The sequence below is a fragment of the Pituophis catenifer genome, unplaced genomic scaffold, assembly GCF_029215685.1.
Source record: "Pituophis catenifer annectens isolate HBS135680 unplaced genomic scaffold, rPitCat1.0.hap2 SCAF_10, whole genome shotgun sequence".
Taxonomy (NCBI): Eukaryota; Metazoa; Chordata; class Lepidosauria; order Squamata; family Colubridae; genus Pituophis; species Pituophis catenifer.
Window position 1 is genome coordinate 14,220,123 of NW_027256890.1, and position 19,287 is coordinate 14,239,409.

Consider the following 19,287-nt stretch of genomic DNA (forward strand, 5'->3'; position numbering starts at 1 on the left):
GGCCTGCCTTGCACACCCTCAATGCAGCTGTCCCGATGGGGCGCAGACCCAGACAAGGAGCTGCCCTGGTGCCACCCCATCCCATCAGCTTGACAATTGCCCTGTGTCTGCATCGGAGCCCAGCCAACGGCCTGTCCCTCCTGTGCTGCTCTCACCCCTCGCCCTCCTTGGGGGACAGCTCTTTCTCTCCCCAAACACCAAGATCGGCACCCCAAACTGGATCCCCCTTAACACTGTTTTGGCCTGTCACAGGGAGGACCAGCCAGAGGATGGAAGCCCCTCTGCCTCCCCTTCATACGGAGCAGCCCGAAGCTTCCTGGTGGTTGGCTGATGAGCTCAGAAGCTCCCAGCTTGAAGACGGGGCGAGTGGGGCACAGCAAGGAGGAAAGGAGGAGGAGGAGGCCATTTCCAGAGGCCTCCATGTTGTAAGCGCTGAGGGCCCAGCCAGGCTCAGTAATGGAGACCCCCTGCAAAATCCCAGCCAGCAGCAGCAGCCATGGCCTGGGGGGAATTTCAAGCCAAGGCTCTGAAGACGGAGGGCAACTTGGAATGTAGAACTCTGGCCAGGCAGGGGGAGGCAGGGGGGACGGACTGGGAAGTGGGAGGGCTGGTCTCTCTCCAGATTGGGGACCTTCCCCGGGATGAGTTCAGAGTTGAGACAATCCGTCCTACCTCTCTCTTACTCCCCAATAAATCATCTTACAAATGCTGCAGGAGGCTGGGTTTGCCCTCACAGCGCAGGGGGACAGTGGGCGGCTGAGAAGAGGGGAGAGGGGATGCCCTCTCCTCACCTACTTCTCGGTGTCCTTCCTTCCCCCTAGGGGTGATATCCAGCAGGTTCTGACACGTCCTGGAGAACCAGTAGCGGAAATTTTGAGCAGTTCGGGAGAACCGGTAGCGGAAATTTTGAGTGGTTTGGAGAACCGGCAAATACCACCTCTGGCTGGCCCCAGAGTGGGGAGGGAATGGGGATTTTGCAGTATCCTTCCCCTGCCCCGCCCACCAAGTCACGCCCACCAAGCCACACCACGCCCACCGAGCCACGCCCACAGAACCGGTAGTTTAAAAAAAAATGTGGATTTCACCACTGCTTTCCCCCAAACCAAGAAGACCTCAAGCCACGTTTAGAAAACGTGTTATTGCGACATTGTTCACGGCCCCACGACATCCTCCCTTCCCCAAATGCATTACAGGTTGCCCGCCTTTCAGGGAGAACATGGGGTGGGGAGGGGTGGGGCGGAAAACCCCTGCCCCTCACAGCAAGAGGAGTCTTGGTCAGTCCGTCTGCTTTGAGAGGTGAGGGACGTCACCTGGACATCACCTCCGATTGTGGCTTCAACCTCTCTCTCTGTCCCTTTCCTTTGGGCTCAGTACCATCAGTCACCTCCGCAGCCCCCGTGCCCCAGAGTTTTGAGAGTCCAGGGTCTCCTGAAGCCAATTCCTTACAGCAGGCGGTGGCCAGCTGGCATTGTCCAATTCCAGCAGTTGTGCCGTCCACACTGGGCACCTGCTTCCGGCCAAAAGGCAGGGAACGCACGTGGGGGGCCGGGAGAAACAGCTCGGTTTCACAGTGTCCACTTCCTGGGCTTGGCCCTCTCTCGTGTGTGCCGCGGCTCAGCGTGGCACCGGCCGGAGGGTGGCGGCTCTCACCAGCCGCACACACTTCTCAAACAGCTGGGTGGCTCCCTCCAGGGATGCCCCTTCTTGGCGCTTCACTTTGAAAGAGCCCCTCGCCCGTTTGCCCGTCAGCCGGTTGGTGAGGTGGCGAGCCGGAGCCAGGACGGCTTTGCCGATGCCAACGCAGCTGCGGGAGGAAGAGAGAGAGAGAAGAAAGGTTGGATCAGCCTTTCCTGGTGGGCAGAGCACGAAGGACGAGCTGGCAGTTGGACGGGTTTCCCAAAAACAAACAAACAAAAAAAGAGCAGCCGTAGCAGACAGGAAAGAGAGAGAGAATCCGAATCAGAATAGAATCTGGAAGGGACCTTGGACATAGCACTCGTGGATAGGAGACCCCTCCCCATTCCCTCCCTTCCACTTACTTGGGCCAGCTTTCGTCTCCCATCCTGCAGCCTGGGAGGGTCTCCAGGACAAAACAGGAAGGGGCGATATAGTGAGACAGGACTTGCTCCTCCACTTCGTTGGGACCTTTCCTCCTGCGCAGGAACCGGGCCAACCTGTGGGTTGGGAAAGGAATAAAACTCGCATCAAATATTATGGCGGGGGTGGGGGGGGCAGCCAAACAGAAAGCCACAATGCAGCCGATGCCTTTTCTGACCTAGCCTTCCTTAGAAATTAAACAGCACAAACGTAGTCCCGGCAAACCTCTTAATTCATACGGCTGTAAATTACTTTCATTTACAGTCCGCAAGTCTTGATAAACAGTCTTTCAAAGGAAGGTTGCCAACACCCACCTATTTCACATGGAACGGTGCCAGAGAGCCAATTTCCAGACGCAGGGCAAGGCCAAACTTGGCACAGAGTCACAAACAGAAGTTTCAACTCTTGAATCGGCCAGATGAATGAATTGCTTCCTGCAAAAGCTCACGTCCCGTTCGCTTCTCTTTTATATGTCTTAATGGGAGGGGCCAATCATCTCCAAGCCTTACTCCCAAGTCGACCCTGTTTCCTTAATTGTTCCTGTCTCCTGGCAGCTCTGCGCATGCGCACACTGGGAACAGGCTCACGCTGTTCTTCTGCCTCGCGGATATCAGACTCCGGAGACTCCGGAGGCAGCAAAGAACTACCAGACGGCCCTGGCCCCCTCTCTGCCTCTGATGCAGAGCCATCGTCCGAGCCTTCCCCAGACTCCAGGACTGGCCCACGTTCCTCCCCAGCCTCCTCGCTGTCTGAATCTGGTGGGCCACAAAAATGCTCTCAAACACTACAGGCCGAGAAAAAAACCCCCGAATCCGAGCTTCAGCTTCACAAAGGCAAGGCAGGGAAAGACCCCCTACCAATCTCCGTTAGCCTGTTAGAAGAACAGAATAACAGAGTTGGAAGGGACTTTGGAGGTCCTCTAATCCAACCCTCAAACCCTCAAGGAGGAGACCCTACACCATTCCAGAAAAATGCTTGTCCAGTCTCTTCTTAGAAACCTCCAGTGATAAGAGCACTCACCACTTCTAGAGAGGTGGGGGGGCCGCCACGCATGATGCTTACCGGCGGGTGCAGTTACAGTGGAAAAGCGTGCGATCATCTGAATTGTGGAGCTGGTACTTGAACTTGTGGGGGCCAATCTGGAAGGGGCACTGATCCAGCCGTTGGTAGCAGCGGCATCTCCGCGACAGGCCTGGAGAGAGAAAAAAAAAGAGGCCCACTTCAGTTGGGGAATCAAGGCGCAGAAGCCGCTCGCCAAACTCTTCCCACCGTGGCCATGGATGGCCCAATGGGGGTCGGTCGGTCGGTCAGGAGCAGGGAATCCGCAATGCAAGCCCACCCATCCACTCCCCTTTTTTGGGGGGGATGGGGGCTCTTCCCACTGATTTATTATTTGGGCATCTGGTTTAGCCATTGGGAATATCAACTCCCTTTTTCTTCCAATCCCACTTACTTACTTACTTACTTACTTACTTACTTACTTACTTACTTACTTACTTACTTATTTATTTATTTATTTATTATTTATTTATTTATTATTTATTTATTTATTTATTTATTTATTATTTATTTATTTAAGTAAGTAAGTAAGTAAGTAAGTAAGTAAGTAAGTAAGTAAGTAAGTAAGTAAATTTTGGGTTTTATAATCCTGGGATCTTCTCACCAGATTTCAGGCCAAGCTTCACTCCTTGCCCAGGAGTTGCCCTTTTGGGAATCCCCAGTTGGCATGGCCAAGGGAAGCTTTTTCGGGGCAAAAAAATAAATTTAAAAAAAAAATCACAGAGCCCCCCCCTCCCCCACAGCAGAGGGTGGATTTGAACACACGCCTCCCAGGTCCTTGTCTGATTTGAAACATCTACCTAGCCCAGTGGTGGCGAATCTTTTCGGCACTGAGTGCCAAAAAGGGAGCGTGCGCATGCGGGCGGGGCACCAAATCCCCAAAAGGGAGCACTTCACGTAAGCTCGTCAGAGCCGCGACCAGGAACAAGGGCTGCCCAGGAGGCATTCATGCGCCAGATAAGGTAGTTGCGGTTTCTGGCGTGTGCACATGCTCACCAGAAACCTGGAAGAGGAACGGGCGATGCCGCAGGTGCCAGGCGACATGGCTCCACATGCCACATCGGGCACATGTGCCATAAGTTCACCGTCACAGATCTAGCCTATCCACGTAGCCAAGCCATCAGGTTGAAAAACACAAAAGTTTCCTTTCTTTTTTTTTTTTTTTAATTTGATTTATATGCCGCCCTTCTCCGGAGACTCAGGGCGGCTTACAATGCGTTAAGCAATAGCCTTCATACTTTTGTATATTTATACAAAGTCAGCTTCTCTTTCTTTCTTTCTTTCTTTCTTTCTTTCTTTCTTTCTTTCTTTCTTTCTTTCTTTCTTTCTTTCTTTCTTTCTTTCCTTCCTTCCTTCCTTCCTTCTTTCTTTCTCTTTCTTTTCTTTTTTTTTTAATTTGATTTATATGCCGCCCTTCTCCGGAGACTCAGGGCGGCTTACAATGCGTTAAGCAATAGCCTTCATACTTTTGTATATTATATACAAAGTCAGCTTATTGCCCCCACAATCTGGGTCCTCATTTCACCTACCTTAGAAAGGATGGAAGGCTGAGTCAACCTTGAGCCTTGGCGAGATTCGAACCAGCAGTAATTGCAGGCAGCTGGTCTTAATAACCAGCTTAATAACAGGGTGCCTTAAACCCCTGTACTACCAAGGCTCTTGGTAGGCTCTCTTTTTGGCAAAGCTTTGAAAAGGGCCCCGCTTGACAATTTCGGAGACGACGAGCAAATATTTTACCTGCTCCTTCGTAAGTTCCCCTACATTTAAGTGGCCCCAGAAGGAATACTCGGGCCGCGGCTTGGCTCACCTGGTCTTGGCTTGGAAACCTGGCCGTGTCCGACATGTCTCTGCCGTGTCTCGTTGGAGGAGGCTTCTTCCGCAGGAAGGACAACCGGGTGACGTGCAGCGAGAATCTCACCATCCGTCTTGATGGGACCAGGCTCCAACGTAGTTTGTGACTCTGGCACAGTCACCTCACCTGGAGAGCTTCTTCCCGGGAGGTGAGTGGCTTGATTCATCTTGGAGATTGGGGTGAGTGGGATGATGGGATCCTGGATCTCGGAGCTCGTTTTTTTCACCTTCTTTCTCCGTATTTTTCCGTCTTTCGAGCCGAATTTTCGATGCTTTCTAGAGTGGAGAGGTGATGTGGTAACGTCGGCGTTCCCGATGGGCTGATATGGACTTGGATCAACCAAGTGAGCCAGGGGCATCATGCCATACTTCTTACACCTAGCACAGGAGAGAGAGAGAGAGAGAGAGAAAAAAAAAAATAACCAGGCGCCAAATTCAGTCTTTGCATTTCCACCACACCTTTAACCTGGGTTATGCAATTCAGCTGTTGCACGATGCGCCGAGACCAACATTAAACACAGAGGCAGGTTTTACACAAGACACGGAACTATATTGTGGGTGGGCAGCTTTCAAATCGTATGTTGTGTAACTCGGGTGTCCTTTCAGCAAGACTTAACAAGTCTTGAAAAGGAGTTTTGGCCTGCCACTCCGGGAGGAAAAAAAAAATCGGTCGGCCGCAGGAGGTGGAGAGGAAAGAACAAATCTAGAACAATCTGGATGGATTTACAGGCGCGTTCTCCAACTCACGGAGAGAGACGGGCTTCCAAACTTCTCACCAAGGGCCCTGATTGGTGGGCAATTCGGGCATTGGAAAGTCCGTGTTTCCAAAAGAATTTTGAGAATTGACGAAGTTTGGGAATTTGCAAGGAACCATAAGCTCTGCTTTGCAGGATTCCTAATGAATTGTCTTAAAATTCCATTCCTTTACCGAATTAGAAATGGCATGTGATTCTTGGGTACCCCTTTTTAATTGGGGTGGTTCTTTAATTAAGCAGAAAAGGGGGGGAAAAAGGGAAATAGAAGGAAAAGCAACGGTAACAACAAAAAAAAACCCCTTCTTGAAAGTTGCAATTAACATTGGAGAAAATCTCTTTTTGAACAGAATTCGGTTTTGAGTCTCGCTTGGTGACGGTAAGGGTTGGGCTCCATGGAGGTCGTAAATCAAGGAGTCTCTTTTCTCGGTTCATCTCCTCACCCGGCTGGCTTACTCACCCGCCCCACCAGTGCCATTCAAGGCAGTCCTCACTCTCTTTCAGGTCGAAACATGGGATTTCCAGCAGGTTGAAGAAACTGTTCCCGATGAAGTTGGAGATGGTGTCGTTGAGGTTCTTCAGGCAATCCCTGAACCTGCGGAGAGCCAGAAGGAAGAACATTTCGTTCGACAGTTCCTGCTTGAAGGGCTGGCATTTCCCATCTGCCAGTCTCCGGGTGCTTTGGACTACAACACCCAGCATCCCCCACCAGCAGGATTCAACAATATGCAAGAGAAGGACGGGAAGGTGAAAGTCTGTAGAGATTCTCAGTCCTCCAGGTCACGATTGTCCCAAAGGTGCTGTTTTTTTTTCAAGAGGCCATTGGACTTTCTGGTTTTTCTTTTGAAGACTTTTCGCTTCTCCTCCAAGAAGCTTCTTCAGCTCTGACTGGATGGTGGGGAAATGGAAGGATTGATTCTCCTTGCACACAGCTGGTCATTTGCATCCTTTTTAGAGAGTCCTTGAGGCTACTTGGAGGTTTTAATCTGTGTCCTCAGGGTCACCTGAGTGGCGCAAATGAGTGGGGAGCCTTCTTGGAACGGCTGAAAGGACCGTCTTGTAGATTGGAGATAGATGATGCCGTATCCCTCCCCCCCGCCCCCCGTTGAGAGAGGGCATAGATGGTCTCTTTGACCCCCTCTTTCAAGCCAGCAGACCGTTTGAATGATGTGGGAGTAGTAATGGATTTCCAGAGAAAAAAATAGCAGACTACAGGAACCATTTGCACCGCTCAGGTGACCCCGAGGACACAGATAAACCTCTCCAAGTGGCCTCAACGACCCTCTAAAAAAGGATGCAAATGACCAGTTCTGTCTGCAAGGAGAATCAATCCTTCCATTTCCCCACCATCCGGCCAGAGCTGAAGAAGCTTCTTGGGATGAGAAGAGAAACATCTTCAAAGAAAAAAAAACAGAAAGTCCAGTTGCCTCTTGGGAAAAAAAAATAAAATCACCTTTTGGAACAACCGTAACCTGGAGGACGGAGAATCTCCATAGACTTTTAGCTATGGGATGGAGACCCTTGGAATGGGGTGGGAGTGTGAACGGATTTCCAGGAAAATGGCAGACCACAGAAACCATTGGCACCCCCTCAGGACAGAGATAAATCTCCGAGTGGCCTCGACGGTTCTCTAAAAAGGATGCAAATGTCCAGCTGTCTGCAAGGAGAACCATTTATTTATTTATTTATTTTGTCGCATTTCTATGCCGCCTAACTCCCAAGGGACTCGGAATCAGAAGAATCAATCCTTCCATTTCCCCACCATCCAGCCAGAGCTGAAGAAGCTTCTTGGATGAGAAGAGAAACGTCTTCAAAGAAAAACCAGAAAGTCCAAACGATGGCACTGTGAGTTCAACAGATCAGGAAAGTGCCAGGTGGGAGAATCTTAGCTCAAACCCCAAGCGTCACCGGAACCTGCACTCACCTGTTATCACAGCTGCAGTGAGAAATGGTGTGCAGCCGATAGTTACGCATGCCGTACTTGAACCCGAGAGCAGAGATGTGGGCGTCGCACTTGTCGTGCTCACGACAACACACATCCGGGCCCTGGAAAACCCCTGCAAAAAAAAAAGGAAGCGGGATTAGACGAAAAATGGTGCCACCGGGCATTTCACCCGGAGCCGTCTCTGAACAAAGCTAGAGAATAAGAGAATGACAAAGTTGGAAGGGACCTTGGAGGTCATCTAGTCCAACCCCGTGCTCGAGCAGGAAACCCTATGCAGGGTGGGGCTTCGAGGATGGGGACATCAGCGGCTGCATCTCCAGGATGAGAGTTGCGCTGTGCTCGTCCCAAACAAGGCAAGACATCTCACCAAAGATGCAAAAAGGGTAATGTTACACCTGGAATACCGCATCCAGTTTTGGTCCCCCACATTGCAAAAATATATATATATATATTTTGAGACTTTGCAAAAAGTGCAGAGAAGAGCAATTAAGATGATCAAATGCCTGGAGGCTAAAACATAGGAAGAACGGTTGCAGGAACTGGGTGTGTCTAGTTTGATGAAAAGAAGGACCAGGGGAGACATGATAGCAGCGTTCCAATATTTCAGGGGCTGCCCCAAAGAAGAGGCAGTCAAGCTATTCTCCAAAGCACCTGAAGGCAGGACAAGAAGCAATGGGTGGAAACTAATCAAGGAGAGAAGCAACTTAGAACTAAGGAGAAATTTACTGACAGTTAGAACAATTAACCAGTGGAACTACTTGCCACAAGAAGTTGTGAATGCTCCAACACTGGAAGTTTTTAAGAAGAGACTAGATAGCCATCTGTCTGAAGTGGTGTAGGGTTTCCTGCCTGGGCAGGGGGTTGGACTAGAAGACCTCCAAGGTCCCTTTCCAGATTCTATTCTGATTCGGATTCTCTCTCACTTTCCTGTCTGCTATCGCTGCTCTTTTTTTTTGTTTGTTTGTTTTTTGGATACCCGTCCAACTGCCAACTCTTCCCTTTTAAATTGGGTTTTAAATGTTTTTAGATAAATTGGATGTCTTAAATTTGTTTTTTTTGAGCCCAAATTATTTAATCTGTTTTTAATAGTTTTTTTTAACTTTTGTACGTTCTTTGTATTTTTATCTTGGCTGTTCACCGCCCTGAGTCCTTCGGGAGTAGGGCGGTATACAAATATGATAAATAAATAAAAAAAATAAATAAATAAACTCTTCCTTTCCTGCTCTGCCCACCAGGAAAGGCTGATCCAACTTTTCTTCTCTCTCTCTCTCTCTCTTCCTCCTGCAGCTGCATTGGCATCGGCAAAGCCTGAAGGGCAGACAGGCGAGGGGCTCTTTCAAAGCGAAGCGCCAAGAACGGGCATCCCTCGAGGATGAGCCGCCCAGCTGTTCGACAAGCGTGGCGCGAGCTGCCCTTCAGCCGGTGCCACGTGGAGCGAGTTGGTGCAGTGGTTAAGGAACCAGGCTGGTAACTAGGAGTTCTGGTCCCGCCTTAGACATTAACAGATTAACCGAGTTGGAAGGGTCCTCGCAGGTCATCTAGTCCAACCCCGTGCCCAAGCAGGAGACCCTACATCTGCCTCTACTTAGGATCAAACTCACAAACCTCCTGATTGTGAGGCAAGAGCTCCACCTCTAGGCCACAGCAGCTGGTCGCTCATGCCACCGCAGCATGAAAGGCAGCTGGGGGGGGGGCTTTAAACCAGCTCCCCCCCCCCCCGTCTCTCAGCCCAGCCTAACTCACAGCGTTGTTGTTCCAGGGGAAAATAGAGAAGCGGGATTGCTGGCCACTTTTGAGTTATTTGTAAATAAGTGCAAGCTGAACAAAGCTGGTTTCTAGAATGTTGGCCTGTTGTTGGTTCAGCGGGAGTGGCTGATGGTCTCCTCCCACGTCCATCCAAGAAACCCTCTAGAAGCTTCTCATCAGAAGAGGAGTTCCTGCATCCTCTTGCCCCGCCTGGCAACCAACCTCAGAGGAAAAACCTCCATCTGCCAAAGGGAGATGAGTTCCTCTCTTGAAATCAAAGCTACTTCTCAAAACCACCCACCGGCTTCCCACTGCAGCATCTAGCTCTAGTGGCAAGGAGTTCCACCGACCGTCTGCTGACTCATACCAATGTCTCACCTGGGTTGTTGTTTTTTTTTCTCTCTCTTTTTTTTTCCCGCGCGTGGGTGTGCAAAAAGAGCCAGCAAAGCACCCGGATTTTTATTTTATTTTATTTTATTTTATTTTATTTTATTTTATTTTATTTTATTTTATTTTATTTTATTATTTTATTTTATTTTATTTTATTTTTTATTAAAAAGTTTTAACAAGTATTAACAGCAATTTTTCCCATCCCTCCTCCCCCCCTTCCCTCCAACCCCCCTCCCCCCACCCACCCCTATTTTATTTTATTTTTAAAGGCACAAAGAACTGGGGTGGGGGGAGGGAATTTGGCCCGCTTTTCTTCCCTTGGCACTTGCAAAACCCGCCGAGGATCGCGCGCCCCACCGACCCTTTCCCTTCCTTTCCCCCTTACCCAGCTCCGAGGGCTTCTCAGCCGTGTGCCCGGCTCCGCACCAAAGCGTACCGGGCACCGTCCAGCCTCGCCGGCTCCGGGGCCTGGCCTGCCCTTCCCGTTTTCCCTCTGCAGCTCCTTTGCAGGCTCCCTTGCGCGCATCCAAAGCGTCCAGCTCTCTGCGCAGCCCGGATCCCCAGGAAGCGCGGACCAAAGGGTCGCGGAGCCCTCCGGGGGCGCAGAGCTCCAGGTAGCGGCGGGTTAAGTCGGGCTCGGTCCTCAGGGCGCACTCCAGCAGCTGCCCGCTGCGCAGATCCCAAAGGCTCTGGACCAGGACCGTGGAAGGGGAGCCGTCGGGGCGCAGCCAGAGGAAGCTCAGGAGCCGGGAGCGGCCCCCGGTGGCCCTGGTGGGGCAGGCCGTGTTGGCTTCGGTCCAGGAGCCCCTGGCGCAAGGCAGCGCCAAGCTCAGGATCAGCAGCGCCAAGCGCGCAAAGGAAAGCATGGCCAGCGCGCACCGGCACAAGAAATGAATGAATGAATGGAGAGTGAGTGAGTGAGGCTCTTTTTTTTTTTTTTTTAAACCCGAGGGGGGGGTGGGCGCGTCCGCCAGACGGCCTGGGATTGGACGGCGTCGGCAACACCACCCGCGGAGCCACGCCCCCTCGGGTTCCCACGCTCCCATTCAGGCCCGGGATTTTTTACCTGCCGGCTCAGCCTCGACGGTGTCTGTCTAGGGGCGGTGGGGGGGGGCTGGACGGAGGAAGGGATGGGGGTGGAGGGTCTCTCTGCGTGGGGCTCTTTCCTGGCGGGGAAGACTGCAAGGAGACCCCCCCACCCTGTCAAGGTGATTTTTTTTAAAAAGCAACTGGGCTTTCTTTCTTTCTTTCTTTCTTTCTTTCTTTCTTTCTTTCTTTCTTTCTTTCTTTCTTTCTTTTCTTTCCTTTCCTTTCTTTCTTTCTTTTCTTTTCTTTCTTTCTTTCTTTCTTTTCTTTCCTTTCTTTTCTTTTCTTTTCTTTTCTTTTCTTTTCTTTCTTTCTTTCTGTAAACAGTAACAGAGTTGGAAGGGACCTTAGAGGTCATCTAGTCCAACCCCCTGCTCATGCAGGAGACCCTAGTTCGAACCTGACAAGCTCAGTGTCTTAGCCACTGAGCCACCTAGTCTTTCTTTCTTTCTTTCTTTCTTTCTTTCTTTCTTTCCTTTCTTTCTTTTCTTTCTTTCGTTTCTTTTCTTTCTTTCTTTCTGTAAACAGTAACAGAGTTGGAAGGGACCTTAGAGGTCATCTAGTCCAACCCCCTTCTCATGCAGGAGACCTGTACCAGGGATTCGAACCTGACAAGCTCAGTGTCTTAGTCACTGGGCCACCTAGTCAGGCTTTCTTTCTTTCTTTCTTTCTTTCTTTCTTTCTTTCTTTCTTTCTTTCTTTCTTTCTTTCTTTCTTTTTCTTTCTTCCTTCCTTTCTTCTTATCTATCTATCATCTATCTATCTATCTATCTATCTATTTATGTCAGTCTATCAGTCTGCCTGCCTGCCTGCCTGCCTGCCTATCTATCTATCTATCTATCTATCTATCTATCTATCTATCTATCATCTATCTATCTATCTATCTATCTATCTATCTATCTATCTATTTATGTCAGTCTATCAGTCTGCCTGCCTGCCTGTCTGTCTGTCTATCTATCTATCTATCTATCTATCTATCTATCTATCTATCTATCATCTATCTATCTATCTATCTATCTATCTATCTATCTATCTATGTCAGTCTATCAGTCTGTCTGCCTGCCTGCCTGCCTGCCTATCTATCTATCTATCTATCTATCTATCATCTATCTATCTATCTATCTATCTATCTATCTATCTATCTATCTATCTATCTATGTCAGTCTATCAGTCTGTCTGCCTGCCTGCCTGCCTGCCTATCTATCTATCTATCTATCTATCTATCTATCTATCTATCTATCATCTATCTATCTATCTATCTATCTATCTATCTATCTATCTATTTATGTCAGTCTATCAGTCTGCCTGCCTGCCTGTCTGTCTGTCTATCTATCTATCTATCTATCTATCTATCTATCTATCTATCAATCATCTATCTATCTATCTATCTATCTATCTATCTATCTATCTATCTACCTACCTACCTACCTACCTACCTACCTACCTACCTACTTTTCTATAGGTGCCTTTTCTCCGTTTCCTGCCACTCCCAACGGCTGGGATGACTCACCCATCACCCCATGAGACGTCTGAGAAAGGATCCCGCCCAGGTAAGGCAAAACCTGGCCAGGCGGATTGGGGAGGTCAAAAGGAGGCAAGAAGCCAAGAGGGAGCTTGCGGATTGGCTAAGAGGCATCTGATGATTAGGTCAATGTGGGAATCCCTTTGCCAGGAAAGCACCTGTCTGGGAATCGAAGTGGGTCTCTGCGAGGCCAAGTACAAAAATCCCCACTGCTTCAGAACAGAACAGAACAGAACAGAACAGAACAGAACAGAACAGAACAGAACAGAACAGAACAGAACATTCTGGCAAAATTTATGGGAAAGGAACTACAGATTAACAATGGCAACCTCTTATAAAAAACATTTATATAAAATGTTTTATAGATGGCCATTTATCACCTGCTAGGTTAGCTAAAGGGATGTGGTGGCTCAGTGGCTAAGACACTGAGCTTGTCGATCGAAAGGTCGGCAGTTCAGCGGTTCGAATCCCTAGCGCCGTGTAACGGGGTGAGCTCCCGTGACTTGTCTCAGCTTCTGCCAACCTAGCAGTTCGAAAGCAGGTAAAAAAATGCAAGTAGAAAAACAGGGACCACCTTTGGTGGGAAGGGAACAGCGTTTCCGTGCGCCTTTGGCATTGAGTCATGCCGGCCACATGCCCACGGAGACGTCTTCGGACAGCGCTGGCTCTTCAGCTTTGAAACGGAGATGAGCACCGCCCCCTAGAGTCGGGAACGACTAGCACATATGTGCAAGGGGAACCTTTACCTTTACCTTTAGGTTAGCTAAAATATTTAAAAATAGGTCTAGCCAATGTTGGAAATGTAACCAGAAAACGGGCACATTTTATCATATGTGGTGGACTTGTGCTAAAAAAAAAAAAAAATGGGCAAAAATACACAGATGGTTAGAAAAAATAATAGGGGAAACCTGTAGATTTTAAACCTGAACTGTTTTTAATTAGGGATGATATCAGAAAAAATTGATAAGATAAATATGTATTTAGTATGACGTGTTTTAACAGCAGCGAGGATTATCTTCGCACAATATTGGAAAGATGGAAGAAACACGGCAAGACGAAGAGATCTTTAAGAAGCTATTAAGATTGTGCAGAAATAGACAGACTGACCAAATTGAAAATCAAACAGAAAGAGGACACAGAATATTATCAAACTTGGAACTTATTTTACCAGTGGTTGGAAAAAAGGGGTGAGAGTAAAAATGGAATCTGTATTGCTAAGCAAATTAAATACCCAGTCAACACAATGTTTATTAAGCACTAAGGAATATAATTAATAGAAAATTAACTTATCAACGGCAGTGATTCGCTTCACAACGGAGGCGAGGAAGGTCGTACAATGGGGCAAAACTCCGCTTCACAAATGTCCCGCTTAACAATGGAAACTTGGGGCTCAGTTGTGGTCGTAAGTCGAAATCTACCTGTCTAGGCCTGTTTTCTTTTCAACAGGAGGGAGGAATTCATATGGCCGCTTCTTTTTGTACTTTTTTGACTCCTCTGCAGGCCCATCCCTCCTTCTCAGGACTGTGTCCAACATCTTCCAACCTCTCTTCCTAGAATGAATGGTATCATCTTCATCGGATTTTCCTGGACAGAGATGCTCCCATTTCTTTGAATCCGTCTGAAAGGAGGTTGAGCCTGGCGAAATAAGGTGGCGTGATGCCTTCGTGGGATCAAGATATTATATTTCTGCTGACGCAACCTAGGTTTGTCTTTTGCTGTTTTGCAAATCCATCCTAAACCCTGATTTAGATGCCTGATTGGCTGTCACAACAATCCCACAACGAAAATGAGATTGAGGGATGTGGCTCTTTCACTCCTCTGCTGCGGCTCCCTGTCACTCAAAATATGTGTTACAACCGCCAATGTGTGACACCCGCCGGCACGCGATTTATTGAGCTTTTCAACCCCCGGTAGGCCAACCATGGATAAATCCCAGAAAAGAAAAGTTTCCGAAGAAAACAGAACGTTTAATTCAACTACATATGCTAGTTTTGTGCAGGAAATAATCAGGACGGGAAGGGTTTTTGTGGCTCCCGGTGTTTTCTTTTCTGTGGGAAACGGGTCCAAATGGCTCTTTGAGTGTTTACGGTTGCAGACCCCTGCTCTAGACTACCCAAACCCAAATCCTGCAACCGTTCTTCGTATGATTTAATCTCCAAGCCCGTCAATCATCTTAGTTGCTCTTCTTTGCACTTTTTCCAAAGTCTTAACCTCTTTTTTTTTTTTGGTCATCTGGTGCCCAAAACTGGATGCAGTGTCAGTCAAACCTTTTACTGCATTTCAAGACTTAGTGAGACGGCTGATTTCCTGGCTCTTTGATGCTTGCAAATAAGCTGCTGGTGTTGCTATCTCAGTTTCTCTGTCTCGATTTATCTTAATCCCACAGAAGCACACACTGATCCATAAATACGCCGTAATTAATTTAAGCTGCTCATTGCTGTAAGATGTTGCGTTAGGTAGTTTCCAAAGGCACGCCATTGTTAACTGCGATGCTCAGGGGTGATAATATCTCCACGTATTATCCTTTGCCAGGTTGCAGAAATAAAAAAATAATAATTTAATTTTTTATTTACCGTATTTTTCAGACTATATGACGCACTTTTTTTGTCTCCCAAAAGGGAGCGAAAATGTCTGTGTGTCTTATAGACTGAATATTGCCAAAGCCCTGCCCAGCTGCCAGCCAATTTTTTTTTTGGCCTCCGCACACCCTGTTTTCGGGCCATTTTTTCAGCCTGTTTATGAGGCTTTTTTTTTTTTTGGCCTGTTTTGGGGGCTTTTCTCGGCCCGTTTTCAAGGCTTTTGGACCCACTTTTAGGCTTTATTCGGCCTGCTTTTTCGGCTTTTTTCAGCCCATTTTTGAGGCTTTTTTTTGGCCCATTTTCAAGGCCTTGGGGCCCATTTTTGAGGCTTTTTTCAGCCAGTTTACAAGGCTGTTTTTGGCCCGTTTTTGGGGCTTTTTTCGGCCCATTTTCAAGGCCTTGGGGCCCATTTTTGAGGCTTTTTTCAGCCCGTTTTTGAGGCTTTTTTCGGCCCGTTTTTGAGGCTTTTTTCGGCCCGTTTTTGAGGCTTTTTTCAGCCTGTTTTTGAGGCTTTTTTTGGCCTGTTTTGGGGGCTTTTTTTGGCTTATTTTCAAGGCTTTGGGGCCCATTTTTTAGGCTTTTTTGGCCTATTTTCAAGGCTTTTGGGCCCACTTTTAGGCTTTATTCGGCCTGCTTTTTCGGCTTTTTTCAGCCCGTTTTTGAGGCTTTTTTTTGGCCTGTTTTGGGGGCTTTTTTTGGCTTATTTTCAAGGCTTTGGGGCCCATTTTTTAGGCTTTTTTGGCCCATTTTCAAGGCTTTTGGACCCACTTTTAGGCTTTATTCGGCCTGCTTTTCGGCTTTTTTCAGCCCGTTTTTGAGGCTTTTTTTTTGGCCCATTTTCAAGGCCTTGGGGCCCATTTTTGAGGCTTTTTTCAGCCTGTTTACAAGGCTGTTTTTGGCCCGTTTTTGGGGCTTTTTTCGGCCCATTTTCAAGGCTTTGGGGCCCATTTTTGAGGCTTTTGGCCCGTTTTTTAGGCTTTTTTCAGCCTGTTTTTTAGGCTTTTTTCAGCCTGTTTTTGAGGCTTTTTTTGGCCTGTTTTGGGGGCTTTTTTTCGGCTTATTTTCAAGGCTTTTGGGCCCATTTTTTAGGCTTTTTTGGCCCATTTTGGGGGCTTTTTTGGCCCATTTTCAAGGCTTTTGGGCCCACTTTTAGGCTTTATTCGGCCTGTTTTTTCGGCTTTTTCCAGCCCGTTTTTTTGGCTTTTTTTTTGGCCTGTTTTTGAGGCTTTGAGCTTCCCTTCTGCTGAGCCTGGAGAGACATTGGCCATCAGATATCAACGCCAAATAAAAGTGTGAATAAAGAGATAAGTCGTGTAATAGTTTTTTTATCTAATCAGGTGGTATCTCCCCAGAGGCTTCTTCTCAGGATGACGCCCAGATTCTCAGCCTTGATCTTGAGCTAAATTTAAAAGGAAAGCAGGGGGGGAAAAAAGGCTTGAAGAGACTTCAAAGCAGGCTTCCCTAGCTTTTGCATGCCAAGCGAGATATGCCTCTCTCTTCTGCAAACTTTCCTCAGGCCCAAAGCAGGATTTTTGGTGCCAGGCACTGGAATCGTTTTCTTTTGTTAGAGCAGCTTCAGCTTAAAATTTATTATTTCTTCTTCTCCTTCTCCTTCTCCTCCTCCTCTTCTTCTTCCTTTTACTTTTACTCCTCTTCTTCTTCCTCTTCTTCCTTTTACTCTTCCTTTTCTTCTTCCTCTTCTTCTTCCTTTTACTCTTCTTCTTCTCCTCCTCCTCTTCTTCTTCCTTTTCCTTTTCCTTCTCTTCTTACTCTTCTTCCTTTTACTCTTCCTCTTCCTCTTCTTCTTCCTTTTACTCTTCTCCTCCTCCTCTTCTTCTTCCTTTTACTTTGACTTCTCTTCTTGCTCTTCTTCCTTTTACTCCTTTTACTCTTCTTCTTACTCTTCTTCCTTTTACTCTTCCTTTTCTTGTTACTCTTCTTCCTTTTACTCTTCTCCTTCTCCTCCTCTTCTTCTTCTTCCTTTTCCTTTTCCTTCTCTTCTTACTCTTCTTCCTTTTACTCTTCCTCTTCCTCTTCTTCTTCCTTTTACTTTGACTTCTCTTCTTACTCTTCTTCCTTTTACTCCTTTTACTCTTCTTCTTACTCTTCTTCTTTTATTATTATTAAATAATAATTTAATTATTTAATTATTATTACTATTACTATTACTATCTCTTTTATTCATTCAACATGAAACTCACTCAACTGAACATTGAAAAATGCGTCACAAATACCATTGACTGGTGCTAATGGTTGATAGGGGATGCTGCCAGCGTCCTAGGTGTCAACCAAGTAACTTCTTAAAATGTACGATGTTCCGAGTAGCGCAGTTTTTTGCAGTTCCGCTGGTGTTATTGCAGGAAGCTGCAGTTTCTTGATGTGTTTTGTAAAATTCTTGGACATGGTACCAAGTGCCCCGATGACAATGGGTATCACTGTTACTGTATTGTCACTAATTTTTTTTTTTTAATTTTGATTTATATGCCGCCCTTCTCCGGAGACTCAGGGCGGCTTACAATGTGCTCAGCAATAGCCTTCATCCTTTTGTATATTTATACAAAGTCAGCTTATTGCCCCCACAAACTGGGTCCTCATATTGGACTGTATAAGTAAAATAACTCAGACAATGAAATGTTCACTAAGCACTTATGTTGATTAAAATAATAAAATGAAAAAATAATTTTTAAAAAGAGAGAGTTTTAAGTCCAGCAACAACACCCAGTGGCTCAGAGCATTCTCCAAAAGATTGGAATCTCCGGGCTTGGGAACACGGCGTCCTATTTAAGAGACCAAAGCAGAGGTGTGCAAATCAGGTTTACGGCCCAGAGGTGTGCAAATCTGGTTTATGTGGGCTTGTCAAAGGAATGCTATGCAAACAAACCAGGATGTACCACCTCCTCTGGGCCGGGAGGCTGTTGTGTTTCTTTGCTGTTGGGTTTGTTTTCATGCTGGATTCTGCTGCTGTCTTGACGAGAAAAGGTTGCTCTGTGTACAGCCGGCTGATTACGTGGCGTTGTGGGGAGATAACAGCTGATAATGTATCAGCACCGAAAGGATTGCGTTTGGCTAGAAGGGAGTCTGGAAACCCTGAGTGATTCTCAAACAGTAAAGGTGTTGGGTTTTTTATTTTTATTTATTTATTTTTATTTATTTATTTATTTATATTGTTTATTTTTATTTTTTTTTATTTATTTACTCATTTACTTATTTACTCATTTACTTATTTACTCCTCCTCCACCTCCACTTTCCCTTTCCTCTTCCTCCTCTCTGCAAATCCCATTCCCTTGTAGCACTGATGATATTACCTAGTTGGGTCAAGAGATGTCTGCAAGAAAACAAGCTCAGAGACCACCAATGGTCTCCTCCTCCTCCTCCTCCTCTACCACCTCCACTTTCCCTTTCCTCTTCCTCTTCTCTGCAAACCCCACTCCCTTCTAGCACTGATAATGTTACCTAGCTGGGTCATGAAATGTCACCAAGCTCAGAGAGCACCAAGGACCCCCTCAGTCCAACCCTGAGCTACAAATATTCTCCTTTATTGAGACCGCTGATAAGCCCTGACAAAGGGCTCCTTGCAGGAGAGGCCACGAGGATAAGCAGGCAGCGGGATCTCTTACTCAGTCCCGGGACAGCTGAGGGGGGGGGGCACGGAAGGGGGGGGTGAAGGGTGGTGGGGTCAGGTTTAATCCCCTTGCAGGGTGCCCCACAATCACATCTCTCCTGGCTCGTGACAAGGCGAGGGTCGATCACGCTAGAGTGGTACCACCCAGGCTGACCTATGGAGTTGCAAGGAGTGGGGAGGGGTCAGCAGCTGCCCGTGTGTGGGCGGGGGGAGCTAATTAAGTACATTCATCTCTTTTGCCCAATTGTGTTAAGTGGCAAAAGCTAAAGAGGCTTCCTTTTTTTTTTTTTTTCCTCTGCCACTTAAGAGGGGTTTAGAGGGCCGTGGGGGAGTTTCCTTGGGGAAGTTGAATGCTAACCAGGGTGGGGTGAGGAGGAGAGGGGCTTATGTGCCACTTTCTTCTCTGCCAGTTGGAAAAGATGCAAAAAAAAGATGCTGAGACTTTGGGGGAAAAAGGTGCAAAGAAGAGCAACTCAGACGATTAAAGGCCTGGAGACTAAAAACACATAAAGAACAGCTGCAGAAATTGGCTACGGTTAATCGAGAGAAAAGAAGGACTAGGGATGACATGATAGCAGTCTTCCAATGTTTGAAGGGCTGCCCCAAAGAAGAGGGGGTCAATTTATTTTTTAAAGCA

The 19,287-nt window shown here is 47.3% G+C and overlaps 1 protein-coding gene across 1 annotated transcript; it reads right to left on the reverse strand.

Annotated features, from left to right (window-relative positions):
* Positions 1-1,614: 1,614 nt before the first annotated feature.
* Positions 1,615-10,706, reverse strand: PLA2G3 (phospholipase A2 group III). Its single transcript, XM_070951226.1, has 7 exons — positions 10,226-10,706; positions 7,684-7,816; positions 6,220-6,354; positions 4,964-5,385; positions 3,160-3,289; positions 2,040-2,174; positions 1,615-1,804 (listed from the first exon to the last, which is right to left on the reverse strand). The coding sequence occupies exons 1-7, from the start codon at positions 10,704-10,706 to the stop codon at positions 1,615-1,617; spliced, it is 1,626 nt and encodes a 541-aa protein (XP_070807327.1).
* Positions 10,707-19,287: the final 8,581 nt, after the last annotated feature.